A 20,376-nucleotide genomic window follows, 5' to 3' on the forward strand; every position below is an offset into this window, starting at 1 on the left:
AAAAAAAAAAAAAAAAAAAGTCAACAAAACTTGAAGCTAAATCAAAACCTGTTAAGAAGAATTAGCATGACCAATGATTGCACCGTGCAATTTAACAAACCCAAAATATTTAACACATTGAACTCAAAAACAACAATTGGAATTTCCACAGGAAAGAAAAAAAGCTACAAGCTCAACTCATCACACCAACATAGAACATTAGTCATAGAAACAGTAAAGTCCATTTTTTTAATTGATCATAATTAAGAAAGGTGAATCTTTTTAATGAGAACATATGTCTCACCTGTTGAGATCCTAATCTAAATTTGAAGTAGTCTTTGTCATCACCCTGTGTAATAAAAATAATAAGATTGAATTAAATGCTTAGGGATATCCTCGATATGAGAAGCCAAAGCATTGCCTACCTCGAAGGAACCACCCTTTGTCTTATTTCTGGCTTCAAAAATGCGGCCATAATACCCAATTGTATAGCCATCCCAATCGACCTAAAAAAAGTGCAGGCAACATCAATTTTCAGTTTGGCTGTACTTCTTTGCTTAACCATCAAGTAGAAACTCCCACTCAAAATGTGTAACATATCAATTTTAAGTTCGTGAGAATCATTTATTCCTAAATCAAAAATAAAATAATAAGTCTAGATAAGAACAACTCCATTGGGCTTTAAACATGGAATGAAAGCCATACAACTTGATACATTTGAGAAATAATTTCTTCCCAGATTATTTGGTTATCTATAAACTGCACTATGGTCTTACCACAACGGTATCTCCCACTTTTGGTGAGGGTCCTTCCCCCATTCTCAGATCCTGCAGCCTTGTCAAGTAAATTAAAACAAATAAGACTTATGAGAACATGGACAGAAAAATATTGATGAGTATTTTACTATAAACTTCATAATGGGTGACCTTATATTGAAGACCTGATTCTGTCTCTGTATAGTCCGGATATTTCATTTTAGTCTTGCCATAATCCTTCCCCCTAAGAGCGGGCACTGTATGTGTTCAAATATGCCAACTGTTAACATATCTTGGAGCCCCAGTCTCCATTCTTAATGAAAAACTTACATAATCTCATCAAATACACCAAAAGAGAATGAGACAAAGACAAAACCACCAAAAAGTACTTCAATGTACATAATATCGAAAAGACTACCAGGGTAAAGTACCTATAGATCTTTTACCCCTACTTAAACCTAGTTATTTGACAACGGTAGTGATAAGATTATCACCCTTAGAAGTAAAAATACATGACCCAACTATTCCTTTCATGTATTTGAACTGTAACGGCCTAGATCCACCGCTAGCAGATATTGTTCTCTTTGGGCTTTCCCTTTCGAGCTTCCTCTCAAGGCTTTAAAACGCGCCTACTAGGGGAAGGTTTGGTATTTTGTTCTCCTCCCCAACCAACGTGGGACATCACATGAACATTCTATAGAAAACACTCGTAGAACCTTCCTTTGAACTAGGCATAAATTGAACTACTATTCCTAAGGCAATGGAAATGTCAAGTTTGTATGGACCAAACAAATCAAACTACCCAGCAAGTCTCTAAACCACGGTGACTCAATTTTTTGGTTTCACTCACAGGAGAATCACCGGCCTTTAAACTTATCTGGATTGGACTCTGTTTTCATCATGAAGTTGAGGGGTGTTGTTAGGACTAATGAGTAGTGGGCCACTTCAAATTCACATCTGAAAAAGTAGTGAAGAAGTTTCAACTACTTAGATTACCCATTATAGAGAGATCATGGTAACCCAACTTTTGGTTAAAGGAAAGGGTATGTTCCAAGGGGTGATGTTGGTGCTGTGCTACCAGAACTAACAAGCTGAAGGACGACCGATTTATTCCTACCACTAGGCAGCGCAACACTCACATTATCCTATGATTACAGAAGTTGTCATGGGATCAGTGAGCGTGGACTGGGGAAAGTTGATCACGAAGTTTCAAGACGTAAGCAACTGAAATGTGAATGAACAGGTTACCGACAACCTGAACAACCATTCTACTCTAGTTCTAAATAGAAGGAAGAAACAATAAGAGTACAGGAAATTACTATCAGCAAATTCAGATGCAACCGCCAGTCCATCATCTGCGACATTCAACAAGACTCCAGCGAGCAGGCCGAAAGATGAGAAAACCACACCTCTCCGATCAAATACTAGCTTGAAACATCCTTCAGTACTGTCCACTACATAAGAAATACAAACAATTACTCAAAAAGTACCAACAAGTTAAACGTTTGCAGCGATAAGAAAGTCCGAAATGAAACAAATACCGGAAGAAGAAGGAGAAGAAGGCTCAGAATCGTGGGGAAAGTGAACGAAATGAGGTCCGCGCCAGCTCTAAATCAAAATAGCAGAACGCTTTATGCAGCACAAGGAACCGAACAGTTAAAGCAATCGAGATTGGGAACGAAGTGGAGAACGTACCGTGTTCAAAGAGTTCCTCCCGAGGAAGAGAGTGGGGAATTTGAGAAGAGACCCAGTAGCGGGAATGGACGCCATGGGGTTGAACAGTGGAACAAACGCCCCGCAAGCGCTCCGCGGGAAGATAACGGCCTCACCTTTGTACCTCACTGCCTCTCCGCCTTTTATCCGTTATTTTTATGCGTCCTTTTTTATTTTATTTTTAATTTTTTCATGATAACTTTTTCTTTAGGGTAAATTATTTATATATTCTCACATTTCATAAATATTTCAAAATAAACACGACAATCAGACATGATAGTGACTAAAATGCTTATCTTACGACACGTAGTTGAAGCCTACTAAAGGACCCCTCAAAATTTCAATCCCTAAGAACTCGGAGTAGGCGTCATGTATTACATCATAAGAGTCTGAAAAAAAACATTTTAAAAGAGGAAAAACAGGCTCCCCCAGTTTTTATTAGCTTTCTCCTTGGCCACCATCACACTTTGATGATGTTCAACTGGGAAGAGTTTTAATGGCTGCTGGCCGATTTGAGGGAGTTGGCCTTGTCTTGGAGAGTATTAAGCAGGCTGTCAAAGCTCTTCTTGAAAGAGTCCACTCCTTCAACTTCTAGCTGACTCCCAACTTCACTCCACCTTATTCCCAGCTTCTCAAGTGCACTGTATATCCCTTCCGCCTCTGATACGTTTGAATCGATTGTCCTCGAAACCGTTCCATGGTCTATAAATGCTCCAAGAGCTTGGTCCGGCATGGTCGAAACCTGAAGAAGGGGGAGCCATGAATGCCTGTTTAATCAATTTGATAGAGTGGATATGTGATCAGATGACTTACAGTGTCGGGTCCAATGAGCGGAGCAACGTATAAGGTGTCGAGGTACGCGGGGTTCTTAACACTTGTAGATGCCCAGAGAAGCCTTTGCTTCTTTGCACCCTTCTTCACCAGAGCCTCCCATCTTGGGCCTGAGAACTTCTTCTGGTAGAGCTGATAAGCCAGGGCTGCTTGAGCAACTGCAGCCTAAGATATTCAACGTTGTTCGATATATCGGTCAGCAAACGTTATAGTAAACTTCCATATGTGAAGAATTAAACTCTGGAAATAATGATGCAGTCACCTTTCCTCGCAGATCAAGGGCCTCCGGTGTTCCAATTTTCTCGAGCAATTTGTCGATAAGGCTGTCCACCCGACTTACAAAGAAGGAAGCTACACTTGTGACTCTAGATAGGTCGCTCAAGCCCGAGGCCTCAAGTCCATCCAAGTAAGCATCAATGACTGCCTCATATCGAGCAACGGAGAATATGAGCTGCGGGAGAAATCCGGAAACAAATGTTAATGGAGGTCGGATAAACACATCGAAGTATGCAACGTAAAAGAAACAAGGATGCATAGAGAGAGAACTTACAGTGACATTGACACTTATGCCATTTGCAATAGTATCCCTAATTGATGGGATGCAAGCAGCAGTAGCAGGGATCTTGATGTACACGTTCGGGCGGCTAACAACTTTGTGTAGCCACTTTGCAGCCTCAACAGTTCCTTCGGTGTCATCAGCAAGCTTTGGAGATACTTCGACCGAAACATAGCCATCACCAGCATCTGTTTGATCATAGATAGGCTCGAAAAGTTTGCACGCATCTTGAATATCCTTCACCACGAGTTCCCAATATGCACTTTCGATATCTTTTCCCGATTGAACGAGTTCTCTGAAAATTCAATTAATACAATCACCATCCATGAAATGTAGAAAAGATCAAAAAGACAGATATCAATAACTTTTTATTACAAAAATACCTGAATTGGTCGTTATAAGCATTTGAAGATGAAATAGCTTTCTGGAAAATCTGTAAGAGGATAAAAGCAATGAGTTCAAGAATTCTGGATAGCTGATAACAACATTACATGATTTTGAATACTCACTGCTGGGTTGCTAGTTACACCTCTTACACCTTTGGAAATGAGAGGAAGCAAGTCGGTGACAGGGCGGCAGAGATTATCGTACCATGGAGACTGTCCTTCCTTTTCGTAAAGATCATGAAGCACCGTTCTCTTCGTTGGGATTCCATTTCCATCACCTTGGGAACACTTGACACTGTAATAACAACATGAAATTCATAGCCTCACATTAGTTCCCAAACAAGCATCGCACAAACAAATGTTAAGCATAGGCAATCCTCCAAGGTTAAGAGTGTTTCTATCAATGCATCCCGAGGATTAGGACAAACGCGCTTTGGGAGCACGGATTGTCCACAGATGGCTTAGAACAATCCCACGTCAATTTTACAACAATAATGAAAATAACATAATCATTATAAGCTAGAAAATCTTAAGGTTTCTGTTCAACTTCAAAGTCCAAATCCAATCCCAATTATCAGAAACTTCAGAGTACTTGAATGACTTCAGTCCAAACTGCCCATGTTTCTTGGATCATTATCATTTCAAGAACTGAGCAATGAATCGGAGTTAAAGAAATTAGCTAGAAATCCTACTTCGATAAGAATTTGAGAAAACTACAAAAATAGGTAAGAGCTAAGTTCTAGAGAAGGATCAAACACTCCTCCCCCATGCTAGATTAATAGACATGAAAGAAAAACAAGAAATCAATGATGAGAATACAATCAAACAATAAGATCTAAGAGAATCCACAGAAACACACAGATCCTACAAATGCGGTTCTACCACCACAAAGAGTGTGCGAAATGGAAAACAGATGATCAAGAATTCATCGCCACACATAAAAAAAATCGAAGCAGAAACAGACAAAACAAAAACATCAACAGATCTTCGTAGTATAAACAGAAAGAAACCCAAAACAAAAAATTGTCAAAAACCAAAAAGCACCGATCAAAATCACCCAAAACGCATAAAATAAAAATCCACAAAGAAGGGGAAAAGGAAGCATACACCAAGGAGCCCGTCAAGTGCGATGATCTCCGAACGGACAATCTAGAGGCGAAGAGGTTGAGGCAGGAATCGGAAGAGGGCCGGAAGGCAATAAAGGAGTTGGAGGGGAGGGAAGATCGAGAGTTGCGAGAAGAGAATGGAGAGGGAGCGGAGATGGGAGTGGAGAGCTTAGAAATGGAAGCCATACGAGCGAGCGAGGGAGGTATGGAAGGAAGAGGAACCGCGGAGGAAAGAGAGCAGAGATGGGAAATTAAAGAACAGATAAAGATCAAAGCGGAGGATGAAATATATGCTTCAGAGTTGGAATGGAGCTGAATTGCATTGCAAGTCCGGTTTGAGTTTGACCCAAACCAGCAGCTGTTTTCAGATTTCCGTTGTGGCGGCCAGTAGCTGACACACTGCGCCAACCAACTACCCCCAAATTCTACCAAATTATTTAAATATATATATATTTTTAAAAAAATAATATTGATTTTTTATTATTCCATTATTATTATTATTTCTCAAAAATAAGATTACATTTCTAGTTTTGTTTTAGTTTTTTCATATATTAAATTTTTAATTTTTAATATTATATCTATTTTTCTTTAGCATTTATTATATTATATATAGGAGGGTCTTGTTCTATGACTCAAACTGGCGGTTCAAGATCTTGGTTTAGCCATTGCAAAATCGACTCCAACCGAACATAGGGTAAACCCGATCGAGCAATGTCAATTCAGTCGTTTAGGGTCTATGAAATAGGCTTCCATGGAAGGAAAAATGATTGAAGGGCTGCTGGAGGAGAGAAAGAGGCATAATGTTTTGTATCCCTTCAGATGCCCCAAGGGCTGGCGGCGGATGTAACTTGCATTGCTTCAACCATAGCCCTTCAGATGCCCCAAAGCCATTGGAAGAATCAGGGTACCACATTTCGAAATTACAATTAACCTCATTTTCTAAAACGATTTTATAAGAACGAGGCGGAGGCTAAATCATACACCATTGGTGCCACTGGCAACCCGACTTTAAGTTGATTGACTTACCCGTAAACGAGAGCAAGTACCAATAATAAGCCCTTGTGAGTTTCAGAGACCGAGGCTAAATCATACCCCATTTGTGCCACTGGCGACCCAACTAACTTTGAGTTGACTGACGAGCCAGTTTACCTACCAAGGCTTCAGGTCCCCTACAGGCCCTGCAGTCCAATTCAAAATCCTCTCACCTGGCTTCAAGTAAATTCTCCTATCCTGCACCAACTTTCGAGCCAATCCATTCAGAATCTGGTGGAAAGCATCGCCTGACTGGGCTGGTTGAGGGAACATCATAGCTCGTTTCATAGACGGATTTGCCAGCAGTCTTTGCTTCCTTAATATCACGTCAGGCGGTATGGATGTGAGGATCGTGTCGAGGTTGGGGACATCTTTTTCGTCTACAAACACGCCAATTTCTTCCCAGGGAATAGCATCAGCAAAAGGTAAGACAATGTCATCAGCTATGATAACAGGGATGCAACCGAACACCACTGCCTCCACCAGCCTCGGACTCCATGGCGCCCACCCGAGAGGACATAAACAGAATATCGCTCGTTGCATATCTTCATAGTAAGTTGTAGGATGATCGGTAGAGATGTCGAAGAGGGCATTGTTTTTAAAGTTCTCCCACACTGCTGCTCTTGCACCTCTGCAAGTTACATTAAATCGTCAAACACAGAGTCGAGTTTCGGTTTCTTATTCGTGTCATTTTCAACACTGTTTCATATTAAGAAGGTAAAAAACAAGAAAGGCAGAACAGACACACACACACCTTGCATAATAACCACCTTCTGGGTCATTGTTAACATCGTAAAACAATCCCCGGAAATAGACGAAGATAGAACGAGGAGTTTCGGGGGGGATCAGATGGGATTTCATTTTCTGGGGAGGACAATATGGAGGAATAGTGATGGAACCTTGATTCAAGCAAACATGATGCTTTTGTCCAAAAGTTTGAACCAAAGTTGCACGCTGAAGTAAGGGAAGAATTCCACGATCAATAGCCTTCTCTTCCTACCACAATACAACAATCAAGAGGGATGATGATTCATATGCTTGAAGAAAGGAAAAACTATCAGCATACTTATGAACTGATATGCTCAACCTCCCTTGTTTCCCAAAATGTAGCAAAGGCAAGTATTAGATCATTGCTAGATCCAAAATTTTAAGTAGATATATTATGATCTGAAAATACTAGTCGTAAAGCACTAACTTGTGGGTTTAGAAATTAGCACAAGCCTCCACAAGTGATTATTAATATTGAATATGAAGTGGGAGAGAAATGAATGCGAACATTGGATCGCATGCTCTGATACCAAAAAACTAAAAAAACTTAAATTTAGTGTGAGATTCCCACGTCGGTTGGGGAGGAGAGCGAACATTCTTTATAAGGGTGTGGAAACCTCTTCCTAGTAAACGCGTTTTAAAAACCTTGAGGGGAAACTTGGAAGGGAAACCCCAAAGAGGACAATATCTACTAGCAGTGGGCTTGGGCTGTTATAGTTAGTATCAAAGTTAGACACTGAGCGATGTGTCAGCGATGAGGCTGAGCCCCAAAGGGGGGTGAACACAAGGCGGTGTGCCAGCAAGGACACTGGACCCCGAAAGGGGGGTGGATTGGGAGGCCCCACATCGATTGGAGAAAAGAACGAGTGCCAGCGAAGACATTGGCCCCAAAGGGGAGTGGATTTTGAGATCCCACATCGCTTGAGGAGGAGAGCGAACATTCTTTATAAGGGTGTGGAAACCTCTCCCTAGCAAATGCGTTTTAAAAACCTTGAGAGGAAACTCGGAAGGGAAACACCAAAGAGGACAATATCTGCTAGTAGTGGACTTGGGCTGTTATAGTTGGTATCAGAGTCAGACACTGAGCGATGTGTCAGAGATGAGGCTGAGCCCCGAAGGGAGGTGGACACGAGGCGGTTTGCCAACAAGGACGCTGAGCCCCGAAAGGAGGTGGATTGAGATGTCCCACATCAATGGGAGAAAGGAACGAGCACCAGCAAAGACGCTGGGCTCCGAAGAAGGGTGGATTGTGAGGTCCCACATCAGTTGGGGAGGAGAACGAAACATTCTTTATAAAGGTGTGGAAACCTCTCCCTAGCATACACGTTTTAAAAACCTTGAATGGAAGTTCGAAAGGGAAAGCCCAAAGAGGACAATATTTGTCAGCGGTGGGATAGGGCGGTTACATTTATGATAGATTTTGGTTTTCATACAAACATTCCACTCTTGTGAGCTTGAAAAAGAGTATAAGATGAACAAGTGAGTATGAATATTAATGATAAAGGAAATAACATTCCAAGATATGTGTAATCTTGTGTACATATGGTGTTATTGAGAATGAGAAGGTAAGTTAAGTTAAGTTACCTGATAATGAAAGCAAGCTCCAAAGTCATGAGGCACAACAAAGAAGTGATCAGCACCCTCAGTTCTATTCCAGTAAGGCCAGTTAGAAGAGATAAGCTGAATGGCGCTTCGCATCATTCGTGGGGATTTGAAGGGCAATGGCAAGCCATTGGGGGTGAGGTCACAAGTGACATAGATCGGAGTATAAAACCAATCCGCTTCATCAGGGTTCACAGTTCTGACAGGACTGTTTAACAGGAACCTATGCATGTATATCTCAGCAGCAAACATATGAGTTAGACATCTTTGATCCTTTTGAAGAATCTTCTTATTGTATTTGCTTGGAAGATCATAAACATACACTTTCAACCTCCCAATTGGGTTGTCTTCTAACACATCTCCAGCACTCCCTGCATCCATACCCCAACACTTACGGATCAATTCTAGCTCTACCGGTGGGGCGGTTAGGAATCACAACTCTCCACAATGGTATGATATTCTCCACTTTGAGCATAAGCTCTCATAGCTTTGCTTTGGGCTTCCCGAAAGGCCTCATACCAATGGAGATGTATACCTTACTTATAAACCTATGATCATCCCCTACATTAGCCAATGTGGGACTCCCTCCAACCATCCTCAATAATCCTCCCCTCAAACAAAGTACTCCATAGAACCTCCCTTGAAGCCTGTGGAGTCCTCAAACAGCCTCCCCTTAATTGAGGCTCGACTCCTTCTCTGGAGTCCACGAACAAAGTGCATTCTTTGTTGTACTTTGTTTGATGAGTCATTTTTTACTACACCTTCGAGGCTCACAACTTCTTTGTTCGATATTTGAGGATTATATTGATATGACTAAGTTAAGGGCATGACTCTAATACCATGTTAGGAATCACGATTCTCCACAATAGTAATAAAATCTTATGGCTTTGCTGGGGCTCCCCCAAAAGGCCTCATGTATTCCTTACTTATAGACTCAGGATCATCTCCTAAATTAGTCAATGTGAACTTCCTCCCAATAATCTTTTAATTTCAAAGGTTCAATGTAATCACTGAACTAGACCAGAATGTGATTCCAATAAACTCAAATACCCCCAAAACAAAGCATAATTAGATACTAAAAAGTAGGAATACTCTACGGAAAAAAGAGAGATTCAAGAATAAGCCCAATACGCATCAGAAAAGCAAAACAGAGCAGCCCAATCCACAACCATCAGAAGTTAAATAAAAAGCCTAGAAGAACAATGGTAAACCTGAAATTCGTTCGGTGGGGACGGCATTAGGAACAGCGCCAATCCTGGAAACCAGAGAAATAGTGAAAACCCAAAGCCAGAGCTTCATCATTGCCGGCCTCAAGAGCCCAAATCGGGGTATTGAAGTGATGAACAAGCAAAAACCGAAATGGATTTTGGGTGTTCCGTTTGGGAGAGGACAATGCTGAGTGAATTTTAAGAGCTACAAGACCCAAATGGTTGGGACGTCGGGAGGTAGGTTGTTGGAAGAACAAGGGTTTCTTAGAAATTTGGTTTAGAGACCAAAAAGGAAATATAAACATTTTCAACGCACGGAGAGAGAGAGCGAGGGGAAATTGGGTGAAGAACAGTGAAATTACATCAAGAACTGAGAATCTGGCATGGCAAAGGGTTTAGAGAATAGGCAGAGTTGGAGCTGCATTGGTCGCTACGAAGCCCAAATCTCTCGTAAGCCATGGAAGATGGCTCAAAAGCTAAACTGATTTTCCTGCTCCGAGAAATGGACCTTCAACCTTCCGCAGGTCTGCTTTCCGCATCACCTCCCCGCCAAATTAAGAAAAAGGGTGCAAGTTCATAAAATTAAAATATATATATTATTGCAAAAATTGCTCCTTTAAACCTTAAAATTTTCAAAATCTTGTCACTCACCTGCTTTTTTTTTTTAATATTATCCAACGTATAATTGTTCCAAGCACTCGAACCAAACACAATTTACCATGGTGAGGTTTCGATGTTCAGTAATAAAGAAGGTTTACATTGTCGATAATAGTGAATTTTAATTTTTTTAAATATTTATTATTCATTCTATCTTCGAGATCACTCTCATTCGAATGTGTGGTCTATTAAAAGAAATATATATTTGTTATATATTGTTAATGTGCTCAGTAAATTTCAAGATAATTGTTTTTTTTTTTAAATTATGTCTATATAGATCGGTGTTTGGAGTGAACAATATTATATAATTATTATGATCTAAAGAAGGAGGGGACTTCAACAAGTGGATGGACACGTGTCATGAATAAATAAAATAAATAAGGATGACATGTGGCCAAAATCCCACCAAAATTGGAAAAATCTTTTTTTTAATTATATAAATAAAATAAATATCACGACAATGAAAATAAATAATCGGTTGTAACCGTTTCTATAATGATAATAATAACAATGCATATTGAGGTCATAGTTGCATGGCAGAAATTAAATTTTTTATATATCTAAATTAAATTATATGTTTTTTTGTTATTTGAGGGGTTAATTTGTATTAATATTCCAATAAAAAACAGAAAAATATAAAATATAAAATAATAATTTAATATAAATTTTTGAAAATATATTTATAGTAAGTGTACCGGTGGCGGGAATCATTGATTACGGTGCCCACGGCTGGTTAGTTGGTTGGCATGACTTTGTAAATAAATCAGAAAATGATTCTTACCAAATCTCATAATTTCTTCGGAAATAAATAATTATTTTTTTTTTAAATAATTTATTTATAAAATTGTTATGGAATTTAAAGGTGTTGGATTTTATTTTTTTTAAATTATAAAAGCCATTTAAATAATTTTTATTTATTTTTCGTTTTGTGGATAATTAATTAAAAAATGAAAAAAAAAGAAAAAGGACAATATGCTGATGCTTCTTGACAGTTCATTTTAATGTGAAATCCGGTTAAATCGCTGAAGACGGCGCGTTGAACTACACGCATTTAATTGACTCGTCATTTTCCTCTCCGTTTTCGCGTCTCTCTCTCTCTCTCTCTCTCTCTTTCTCTCTCTTCTTCAACCTCTGTAAATGGCGAGGGAGCGAAGGAGAGAGATCTGGTAGTACAAAATCTCCTCTCCCGATCACTCAGCCTTCGTTCATGGCGACTCCTCTTTCGAGGTCCGAAGAGCGCAACGTAACGTCGATGGAAAAGTCAGCGTGGACGGAGCAGGAGGAAGAAGAAGATGAGTTCAAGGAGTGTCTTGAAGAACCGAATGGTTCTGTCACGCCTGTGTTCGAAGATAGTTTGGAGAGCAATGAGGTCGAGAAGCAGAAGGTCGTGATTATGAGAGCTTTTGTTGAAAGAGAAGACTCCTCTGCTAAGGTTACTTACTCCTCTTTCATTTACTGATCCCATTAAGATGGAGAAAATTTCGCTTTCCTGCGTTTCTTTTGTTTCATTGAAGTTCGATTGGTTTGATTTGTGTTTCTCTGTCATAATGTTAGCCATTCTCTCAAATCCAAGCTATTGTGGTTCTTTTGAGAATTTTGGCTCCTACTGAAAAGATCTTGCGGATTTTTTCTCGAGAAAATTTGCAACCAATGGCTGGATTTGATCTTTTCTAATTTCCTGTTATTCTGTATTCATTTTGCTCTGGTTCCGTTCTACCTTTCCATGGGGGGATCAAGATGTTTTTGCCTCTTTTAACTTATTTCAGAGGTAACTATGAGTTACGCTCTTGCATTCCTCAAATCTACTAGTAACTTTTAAATCTTTGAATCCTCCTTTTATTCTTCAATTAGTTGACCATACTTTAACTGGAATTGACGCCACAATTTATATCATAAAGTATAACCATTTTCAAGATATACAGGTACAATTTGCCGCTTTGCGGATTATCCATATTTTAAAAATATCCAAACCTAAAGCAAGAGCAATTTGGCATATATAAGAAAATCTTGTGAAATGGAAACTGTGGCGAGTAATTGAATAAATTTCCATTTTGAGATAAACTTAAAATTCTTCTTACCAATCTGAGCTCGTGATTGACTTCAAGAATGCAGGATGTAGATGACTTCATGATACGAAGGTTTCTCCGAGCTCGTGATTTAGATATAGAGAAGGCTTCTGCCATGTTTCTGAAGTACCTGAGCTGGAGAAAATCAGTTATTCCTAATGGATTTATATCAGCATCTGAGATATCGACCAATCTGGCTCACAACAAGTTGTTCATGCAAGGTGTTGATAAGAAGGGACGTCCAATTGTAGTCGGCTATGGTAACAGACACAAACAAGGAAATATAGAAGAGTTTATTCGTATGTTATGACTTTGAGCTCATGTGTATCCAAATTTGAAGCCTCTCTTATTTGCTTCACTTAAAAATCACAGATGAAGTGTATTATTTATCTTTTATCCTTTTGCAGGTTATGTGATCTTTGCTCTCGAGAAAATATGTTCCAGGTAGTTTGTGCTTCTCAAATACTTCAGTTGTTTTCATTTTATTTAGTTGGTTCCAATAGAAAATGGTACCGCTTGAAGGAGAGAGAAGGATTCTGGAAAGCCATAGAATATCTTGGGAATTGTTAGAGAGTAGCTTTAGGGAGAATCTTCATTCACCATGATTATCCCCAAACATTTTATAGCAGCATAGATTACAGAGTGAACGACGAAACCTTTATGAATATTATTATTATTCATTGTCCATTTCTGAAAATAAGCTAATCCTCGAGTGACAGATTTCAAGTAAGCCGTGATTTATTTCTTATTTGTTCTATCTTTCAGGATGCCAAGAGGACAGGAAAAGTTTGTGTGTATTGGCGACCTTCAAGGATGGGGATACTCTAATAGTGATATTCGGGGATATCGAGCCTCTCTATCAATCCTACAGGTTTGACATTTGAACAAACTGCTTGAAAACTTGACTAAAAAAAATTTGATGCTAAAGGGATGCACCACCTCACTATTTTTGTAACTCTCAAGACCATAAGAATCTTAGTGATTCCACCGTTAGTAAGGTAATAGAATTGCATATCAAGTAGTGTAACAGTTATTTGATTGTGTTGCTTTCAGGATTGCTACCCAGAGAGGCTGGGCAAGTTATATATCGTCCATGTCCCTTACATTTTCATGACGGCATGGAAGATGGTTTACCCATTTATCGACAAGAACACCAAGAAGAAGGTAAAATTTCTATCGCGTTTCTCCTGAAGCAGATTCTTGTGTGCGCAAGTGCGAATTTGCACAATTTGAATGGTACTTGGGTTTTGTTTTCTAACCACTTTCAAACTGTGTTATACGGTGTTCGTAGATAAAGTTTGTGGAGGACAAAAAGCTGAGATCCACGCTGCTCAGTGACATTGATGAGAGCCAGCTCCCTGATGTGTATGGTGGCAAACTTTCGCTAGTTCCAATCCAAGACCGCTGAATTATGGTTATACTCATTCCAGTCCTCTCAACTTTTCTGCTACTTGTGTTCTAGTTGTTGGTAACGTTATATTCAATAAAATTAAACTCTATAAGCTTTTACTCGGGAAACAACTCTATCAGACAACTTCTATGGTAGAAAGTTAATGAATTACAAGACAACTTATTCTTAGTTCATCTTTTCCTAGTTTTGGTTCGTAAAGTGAAGTATTATTTTAAATCTTGTTCTTCAAGCTCCAAAAGTGATATGTTAATTGAAAAAAAACGGTCATTTTGATTCATTTTCCCATTGGAGAATTTTAGTTTATCAAATCTCCAAATATTCCCCATTCTCGTCGGGTTGCAAGAGAATTTTCACGCAACCACAGAGAATATGATACACATAAACGGGTTATTACCGCTGAGTACGTTTAAAAGAAATCCCAATTGCACGAATCGAACCAAATTCCACACAAAAAGGAACTTTGAAGTCTTGTTATTACAAGCAATTAAGAGGAATGGCATGCATTATGGTTCCGTTCCCTTGGAACAGACCATTGACGACTACAGCGGTCAACAAAACCAAAATCAAACTCTGACTATTTACCGAAAGCTTAGCCTAGTAGCAGATGAATTGTCATAATAAGAGAATGGCAAATTTGCTTCACCATAGCTAAGACTACCAGAAGCTGGTCCTCCTTGAGGCAAACCAGCGTAATCTCTCCCCCCATCCTGAGATGGAAACCTGTGCTGTGAGCGATATGGAGATGGCAACCTGTTCTGTGAATGATATGCTGCTTGTGACAAAGGAGCAGTATGTGAGGCCGTAGGAGACAACCATTGGCTGTAGTAACGAGGAATAAAATCTATGCGAGCATCATCTTCTCGATCAGACTGCAAGTGTGGTGTACGATACCGGCGCCCATACACATCCCGGAGATCTCCATTATCATAGGTCTCGATCGGATTGCGAATACTGTTAAAGTACAAAGGAACATGCATCATGGGTTATCAACTTATATAGCTCCAGTACCAGTAAGAAGAAAAATTTCCAAAAAAAGCCAGCCACTTGCATAAACACGTCTAAAGTAGAATACAACTGCATAAAAAAACCAAGCCCACAAATCCAACTAAAAGAAGAGGTTTCAATCAAGTAAAATAAAGACCAAATGAATAAGGCATGTCACCGAAGTCCAAAGGGAAAACATAGACTCAGACTAGGACTAAACAACACTAGGTGACTCGAAAACGACTCAACCCCTGCAGTCCATAACTTGAATATATTATCGTTATCTGCACTCATTCTAAAACAGTTGGACAACTTGCAGAAAGAAAAGCACAGAATGACCCAAAAGAGATATATTTAAGACGATAAAAAGAAAAATATATATATATACCTTTCATATGAATTTATAGGGTATCTTAAAGAATTTTCACGAAAATATGCTTCATGTGCATGCTCTGGATGATAAGCTTCAACATGACGGGGAGGGGCTTCTACTCTTACAAGCCTAGGCTGCACTTGTGAATGAGAGAAATGTAGTCCTGGTTCAAATGGATCATACTGCACATGACGAACATCATGTTGAGACCTTGTCTCAATGTCCGGAAGGTAGTGATCATGTTGAGGCCTTGTCTCAATGTCTGGAAAGTAGTGCACTCCAGACGACAAGTTCTCAAGAGGATATGGTTTAACCACTTTAGTTCGTGTAGACCTAAATGATGGCCTATTCGCCACATTTGGACGAACGTGTGATTCCTTATGAGATGTTTTATTCTTGGCAATAGGGCGGAACAAGGAAATTAGATGTTTTACCTACATTAAAAGACAGCCTCAGCAAATTATAATCAGAATTCTTCACTAAAATGAGCATTTGCTTTTAAATGATACGAAACATAGAACTGAAAGCAATTCAACATAAAGTTCTAGTACAATGTAACCTGTGTGCCACTGAGCTCCTGTCTGAATTTCCGATGACCATCATAATTGTCTTTAATAGCCTTTCTGAAAGCACTTTCGGGAAGAGGTAAGCAATCCTTGAATATCTTAAATTTCACCTACAACATAAAAACAAAGGAATAAAAAAATAACTCAATGGAAAGAGGAAGCTAGATTAAGCTAGTTGCTATTTTGATGCATATGTCCCAGCCAACTAGAAATCAGGTGAATATACATAACCATGTGATGCAAAATATAAAATAACACTTACAGCATCAAATTAAACAATCTCTTCAAGGCACTGCCCACTAAAGGCATTAAACAAGATAATGGTTGTCATATTTAGGCATGTACAAGCGGAGGCACTCGCTTCAGTTTTTTGCACCCAAGGGAAGGAAGATAGTCAGACCTTTAGGCATGAACGGGACTAAAAGCCTTTTTCTCATCCACCGTCAATAAAAAATAAAAGCATCATATAATTTATCAGATAAAAGGATATCCATTGCAAACCATAGGAATAATTAATGACATAACAGTGTCTATATGAATAGGATAGAGAAGAAGTATTTAGAAAGCATAGGAAAGAAATATTCTTCACTCCATCAATGCCTCAAAAGATGCTCACCCTCAACAGGGAATTTAATCAACCGACAAAAAAGACTCATCAAATCCAAAACTCATTTAACGATTTAGTCACTAATATGAAAATTGTTGTAAAGATTTAATGCGATTTAATTCATATCATTATATGTTGTCGAAAGGTAACCTTAGTTAATTGATTATGATTTGGTTTATAAATATCTCTTTTTAGAGTGACAAAAACTATCTCTTTTAAAAGCGACAAAAACACACCTAAATTATGTACCAAGGGGTCATATTCAACTTTTCTTTCTTGTCACTTCTAGTCTCTCCATTCTTCAAACAATAGAGATAACAAAGACCTCACCTAATGGATACGATACAACAAGACGTGATACATTATTTTTAAAAATTTGGGACATGACATGACAATGACATATACCTACACAAACACATGTGCGCACACACACTGATATAAAAAACACACCTAAATTTATAATTATGTACCAAGTTGATATATTCAACTTTTCTTTCTTTCCACTTCCACTCTCTCCATTCTTCAACAACATAGATAACAAAGACCTCACTCCATGCATTAGCAGCATGGATACGACACAACAAGACACTGTGAAACATTATCTTTTAAAAATCTAGGACACGACATGACAATGACATATACACACACAAACATGCGCACACACACATAAAAAACACACCTAAATTTATAATTATATACCAAGTTGTCATATTCAACTTTTCTTTCTTTCCACTTCTACTCTCTCCATTCTTCAACAACAAAGATAACAAAGACCTCACCCCATGCATTAGCAACATGGATACGATACGACAAGGACACTGTGATACATTATCTTTTAAAAATCGGGGACACGACATGACAATGATATATACATACACAAACACGCACACGCACGCGCACGCACATATATAAAAAACACACCTAAATTTATAATTATGCACCAAGTTGTCATATTCAACTTCTCTTTCTTTCCACTTCTACTCTCTCCATTCTTCAACAACAAAGATAACAAAGACCTCACTCCATGCATCAGCAACATGGATACGATATGACAAGGACACTGGGATACATTATCTTTTAAAAATTTGGGACACAACATGACAATTATATATACATACATGCACACACGCGCGCACACACACGCACGCACACACGCGCGTGCGCGCGCGCACACACACATGCACACACATATATAAAAAATACACCTAAATTTATAATTATGTACCAAGTTGTCATATTCAACTTTTCTTTATTTCCACTTCTACTCTCTCCATTCTTCAACAACAGAGATAACAAAGACCTCACTCCATGCATTAGCAGCATGGATACGATATGACAAGGACACTGTGATACATTATCGTTTAAAAATTTGGGACATGACATGACAATGATATATGCATACACAAACTCGCGCGCGCGCACACAGATATAAACACTATTTTATACTAGGAAATTTAAAATCAATAAGTTTATACATTTAAAATGCTTAAAAAATAGGTTTGTTGTATCTCTCCCAAATTTAATTATTTTTTCCTATGCTATTATTTGTGCTATTTGTTATGAGTCTCAAATGTTTGGTCATCCTTATTCACTTGGTACAACTTAAGTGTTAAACACGAATACATTAACCAAGCTAAAGTATCCATACTTCTTATATTAGAATGATGCATAAGAATATCCATTTTACCGCAGTAATGCGGGGGGGTTCCTACCAAGTTGAACGGGGACGAAGACAATGAAATGACCTCGTCCCAGTCCCTACTTGCCTTCATTTTTAAATAAGAATATATAATTGAATAACTTCGATCCCCTTGAGTCCCCCACCTTGACTGTAGGGACAAGATTTAAATGAGGGCATGAACAAAGACGAAGAAGCCATCCTCATCCTTGTCCCCATCCCACCCTGCAAAAGTCCCTAATAATACATACCCCACTTATCTATAGGAAGGTTTTACCCATCTAAGTCTAGCTCCAAGAGACAACAAAGGTTCTATATTATTAAATTCTCAATCCTTATTGGCTTGAACCCAAGTTTGGAGGGCACATCCAAATATCTCATCAAGTCCACACAAATCACCACTTGAGGTTAGTTTTACTTTCTATTAAAATGCTCAAACAATTCTTTCTTTTTTCTCTCTCATTTAAACTCCTCTTCACATAAATATTAAAATTCAAAGTTTTCTTTCAAAAAGTTCATTGAACTAGAGGAAAACTAAATGAAGCCCAAATTTGGAGAGCTCCCAAATTCAAGGATGCAATTGCACAAATTATAGAGTGGATCTTGAGAGCCCATTCAATTAAGGTCGCTACTCTTAAAGCAACCATTTGATCAAGTTCTAACATATAAAGAAACACAATTGCTTGTAAAACCCCATATGCTTATAATCCATAAGGTAAACACATTTCCTAACATAATAATGTGACATGCATGATTCAAAAATCTTGATTGAGATGCTTGAATTAGTTAAGGCAACTTTGCCCAAAAGACAATTCTGATAGCCACCCTAACTTACATATTGAGTTGTACACTTAAGTTTTGAGCTTTTAGACCTCCTATTTTGACAACAACAAAAATCAACATAAATGCTTCATTAATCTACACTTTATGAGAAACTATCCATCTTATTTTCAATCTACATAAACAATAAGGGCGATCTTTTTTACCTGTGCTTGAAATTGGCCATCGAAAGCTCTTGGTTCCAAATCCAATGCACCCTTAGTAGTAGCTTGGTAAATGCCATAGAGAAGCTTCAAGTCGGTGTCGAAAAGAAATAGCTTGGCATCAGGAGCTATATTCTTCACAACTTCAATTTTCCCTTTTGGTAAGCCAAAAACGCGATATTCATAACATTCCGGCTTTGTTTTTCCATTGCACATAAAAATGAATCCAGAGACATGTTTCTTTTCCTCCGTTTCTTTATACTTCTTCTTATCATTACTGGGAGGGATCAAAGTTGTAACTGAGTCGTGTGTTGGAATACTAACGGGTTCTTGGCTTGAAGAAGAACGGGAAACTTTCAAATTCGAAGTTTCATTTGCCTTCCTTGACTTCTTCTTCTTAATATGTTTCTTAACACCTTTATTTGAGATAGAATGATTCAAAAGTTCTTCAACCTTTAACGCTTTCCCTCTCTTCTTTGCCATGGATGACTGCCATAGCTTAAACAATCAATATGGTTGCATATTTACAAGAACAAATCCTTACGTAGAAAAAGAATTCTACGGATAAACACATCATTAACCCATGAGGTTTAACAAACGAACTTGTTTCAAAGTTTTTGATAACGAACTAGGTTTAGAGTTTCAAAACTTGTAACTAAAATCTCCGAGGTTTCTAAAATGCTTCAAAATCTTGGGTCGTTCCTTTTTTGTGGGCTAACTACTTTAACCGAAAGATGATGAGGTACTTTGAAATAATTTTACACTACACTTAGGTTGATGTACAAGGACTTCCATGGGCCACCCTCCCTTTGCTTCTTCTCTTGGCAACCTCACCCACCCTCCATGTCTCTCTCCGTCTTCTCCTCTTCTCATGAACCCCTCTCCACCCCCTCCCTATCTCTCTCTCTCTCTCTCTCTCTCTCTCTCTCTCTTCCCTACTTGCTAAATCTAAGTTGTCCACCCCTTTGAAACAAGAGGAAGCAATATTGGAGAACAAAGCAACATAAGAGACAACAATGAGCATTTAGCAAACAACCAAGCTAGAGCATGACCAAATAGCAACACTAAATAACTTTTTGTTTGCACCATGACCCCCCCCCCCCCCCCCCCCCCCC

The 20,376-nt window shown here is 38.7% G+C and overlaps 5 protein-coding genes across 7 annotated transcripts in view; 1 reads left to right on the plus strand and 4 right to left on the minus strand.

Moving 5' to 3' along the window:
* The window catches only part of LOC111439147 (peptidyl-prolyl cis-trans isomerase FKBP19, chloroplastic-like), a 4,271-nt gene extending 1,690 nt beyond the window's left edge, over positions 1 to 2,581 (minus strand). The window contains exons 1-7 of the mRNA XM_023076900.1: positions 2,430 to 2,581; positions 2,276 to 2,342; positions 2,054 to 2,188; positions 906 to 991; positions 756 to 806; positions 405 to 485; positions 284 to 328 (exon numbers count right to left, since the gene is read on the minus strand). Coding sequence (XP_022932668.1) covers positions 284 to 328; positions 405 to 485; positions 756 to 806; positions 906 to 991; positions 2,054 to 2,188; positions 2,276 to 2,342; positions 2,430 to 2,504 — 540 coding nt within the window. The 5' untranslated portion in view covers positions 2,505 to 2,581. The remainder of the gene's footprint in view (positions 1 to 283; positions 329 to 404; positions 486 to 755; positions 807 to 905; positions 992 to 2,053; positions 2,189 to 2,275; positions 2,343 to 2,429) is intronic.
* A 146-nt stretch (positions 2,582 to 2,727) lies between these two features.
* On the minus strand, positions 2,728 to 5,718 carry LOC111439195 (transaldolase-like). Its single transcript, XM_023076966.1, has 7 exons — positions 5,328 to 5,718; positions 4,344 to 4,515; positions 4,218 to 4,267; positions 3,829 to 4,129; positions 3,541 to 3,729; positions 3,261 to 3,443; positions 2,728 to 3,189 (listed from the first exon to the last, which is right to left on the minus strand). The coding sequence occupies exons 1-7, from the start codon at positions 5,510 to 5,512 to the stop codon at positions 2,941 to 2,943; spliced, it is 1,329 nt and encodes a 442-aa protein (XP_022932734.1). The 5' UTR covers positions 5,513 to 5,718; the 3' UTR covers positions 2,728 to 2,940.
* Positions 5,719 to 6,261: 543 nt separating this feature from the next.
* Positions 6,262 to 10,475, minus strand: LOC111439107 (probable beta-1,4-xylosyltransferase IRX10). Of its 2 annotated transcripts, XM_023076828.1 has the most exons (5): positions 9,940 to 10,475; positions 8,711 to 9,099; positions 7,113 to 7,354; positions 6,465 to 6,989; positions 6,262 to 6,369 (listed from the first exon to the last, which is right to left on the minus strand). In XM_023076828.1, exons 1-4 carry the CDS (start codon positions 10,028 to 10,030, stop codon positions 6,476 to 6,478), a joined length of 1,236 nt encoding a protein of 411 aa, XP_022932596.1. In that variant the 5' UTR covers positions 10,031 to 10,475; the 3' UTR covers positions 6,262 to 6,369; positions 6,465 to 6,475. The 2 variants fall into 2 exon arrangements, with proteins under 2 accessions (XP_022932596.1, XP_022932595.1); XM_023076827.1 differs by having other exon boundaries at positions 6,262 to 6,989.
* A 1,160-nt stretch (positions 10,476 to 11,635) lies between these two features.
* LOC111439167 (phosphatidylinositol transfer protein 3) lies at positions 11,636 to 14,243 on the plus strand. Its single transcript, XM_023076930.1, has 6 exons — positions 11,636 to 12,025; positions 12,706 to 12,958; positions 13,067 to 13,103; positions 13,425 to 13,530; positions 13,713 to 13,823; positions 13,951 to 14,243. Exons 1-6 carry the CDS (start codon positions 11,801 to 11,803, stop codon positions 14,065 to 14,067), a joined length of 849 nt encoding a protein of 282 aa, XP_022932698.1. The 5' UTR covers positions 11,636 to 11,800; the 3' UTR covers positions 14,068 to 14,243.
* A 224-nt stretch (positions 14,244 to 14,467) lies between these two features.
* Positions 14,468 to 20,376, minus strand: part of LOC111439166 — an 8,929-nt gene continuing 3,020 nt past the window's right edge. Inside the window, exons 2-5 of one of the 2 annotated variants that reach the window (XM_023076929.1) lie at positions 19,265 to 19,750; positions 15,987 to 16,103; positions 15,443 to 15,609; positions 14,468 to 15,021 (exon numbers count right to left, since the gene is read on the minus strand). In XM_023076929.1, the coding sequence (XP_022932697.1) occupies positions 14,649 to 15,021; positions 15,443 to 15,609; positions 15,987 to 16,103; positions 19,265 to 19,744 (1,137 nt within the window). In that variant the 5' untranslated portion in view covers positions 19,745 to 19,750 and the 3' untranslated portion in view covers positions 14,468 to 14,648. Of the gene's footprint in view, positions 15,022 to 15,442; positions 15,862 to 15,986; positions 16,104 to 19,264; positions 19,751 to 20,376 lie in introns of both variants that reach the window. The other variant, XM_023076928.1, reaches the window with a different exon arrangement.

The sequence above is a fragment of the Cucurbita moschata genome, unplaced genomic scaffold, assembly GCF_002738365.1.
Source record: "Cucurbita moschata cultivar Rifu unplaced genomic scaffold, Cmos_1.0 Cmo_Scf00086, whole genome shotgun sequence".
NCBI classification, from domain to species: Eukaryota; Viridiplantae; Streptophyta; class Magnoliopsida; order Cucurbitales; family Cucurbitaceae; genus Cucurbita; species Cucurbita moschata.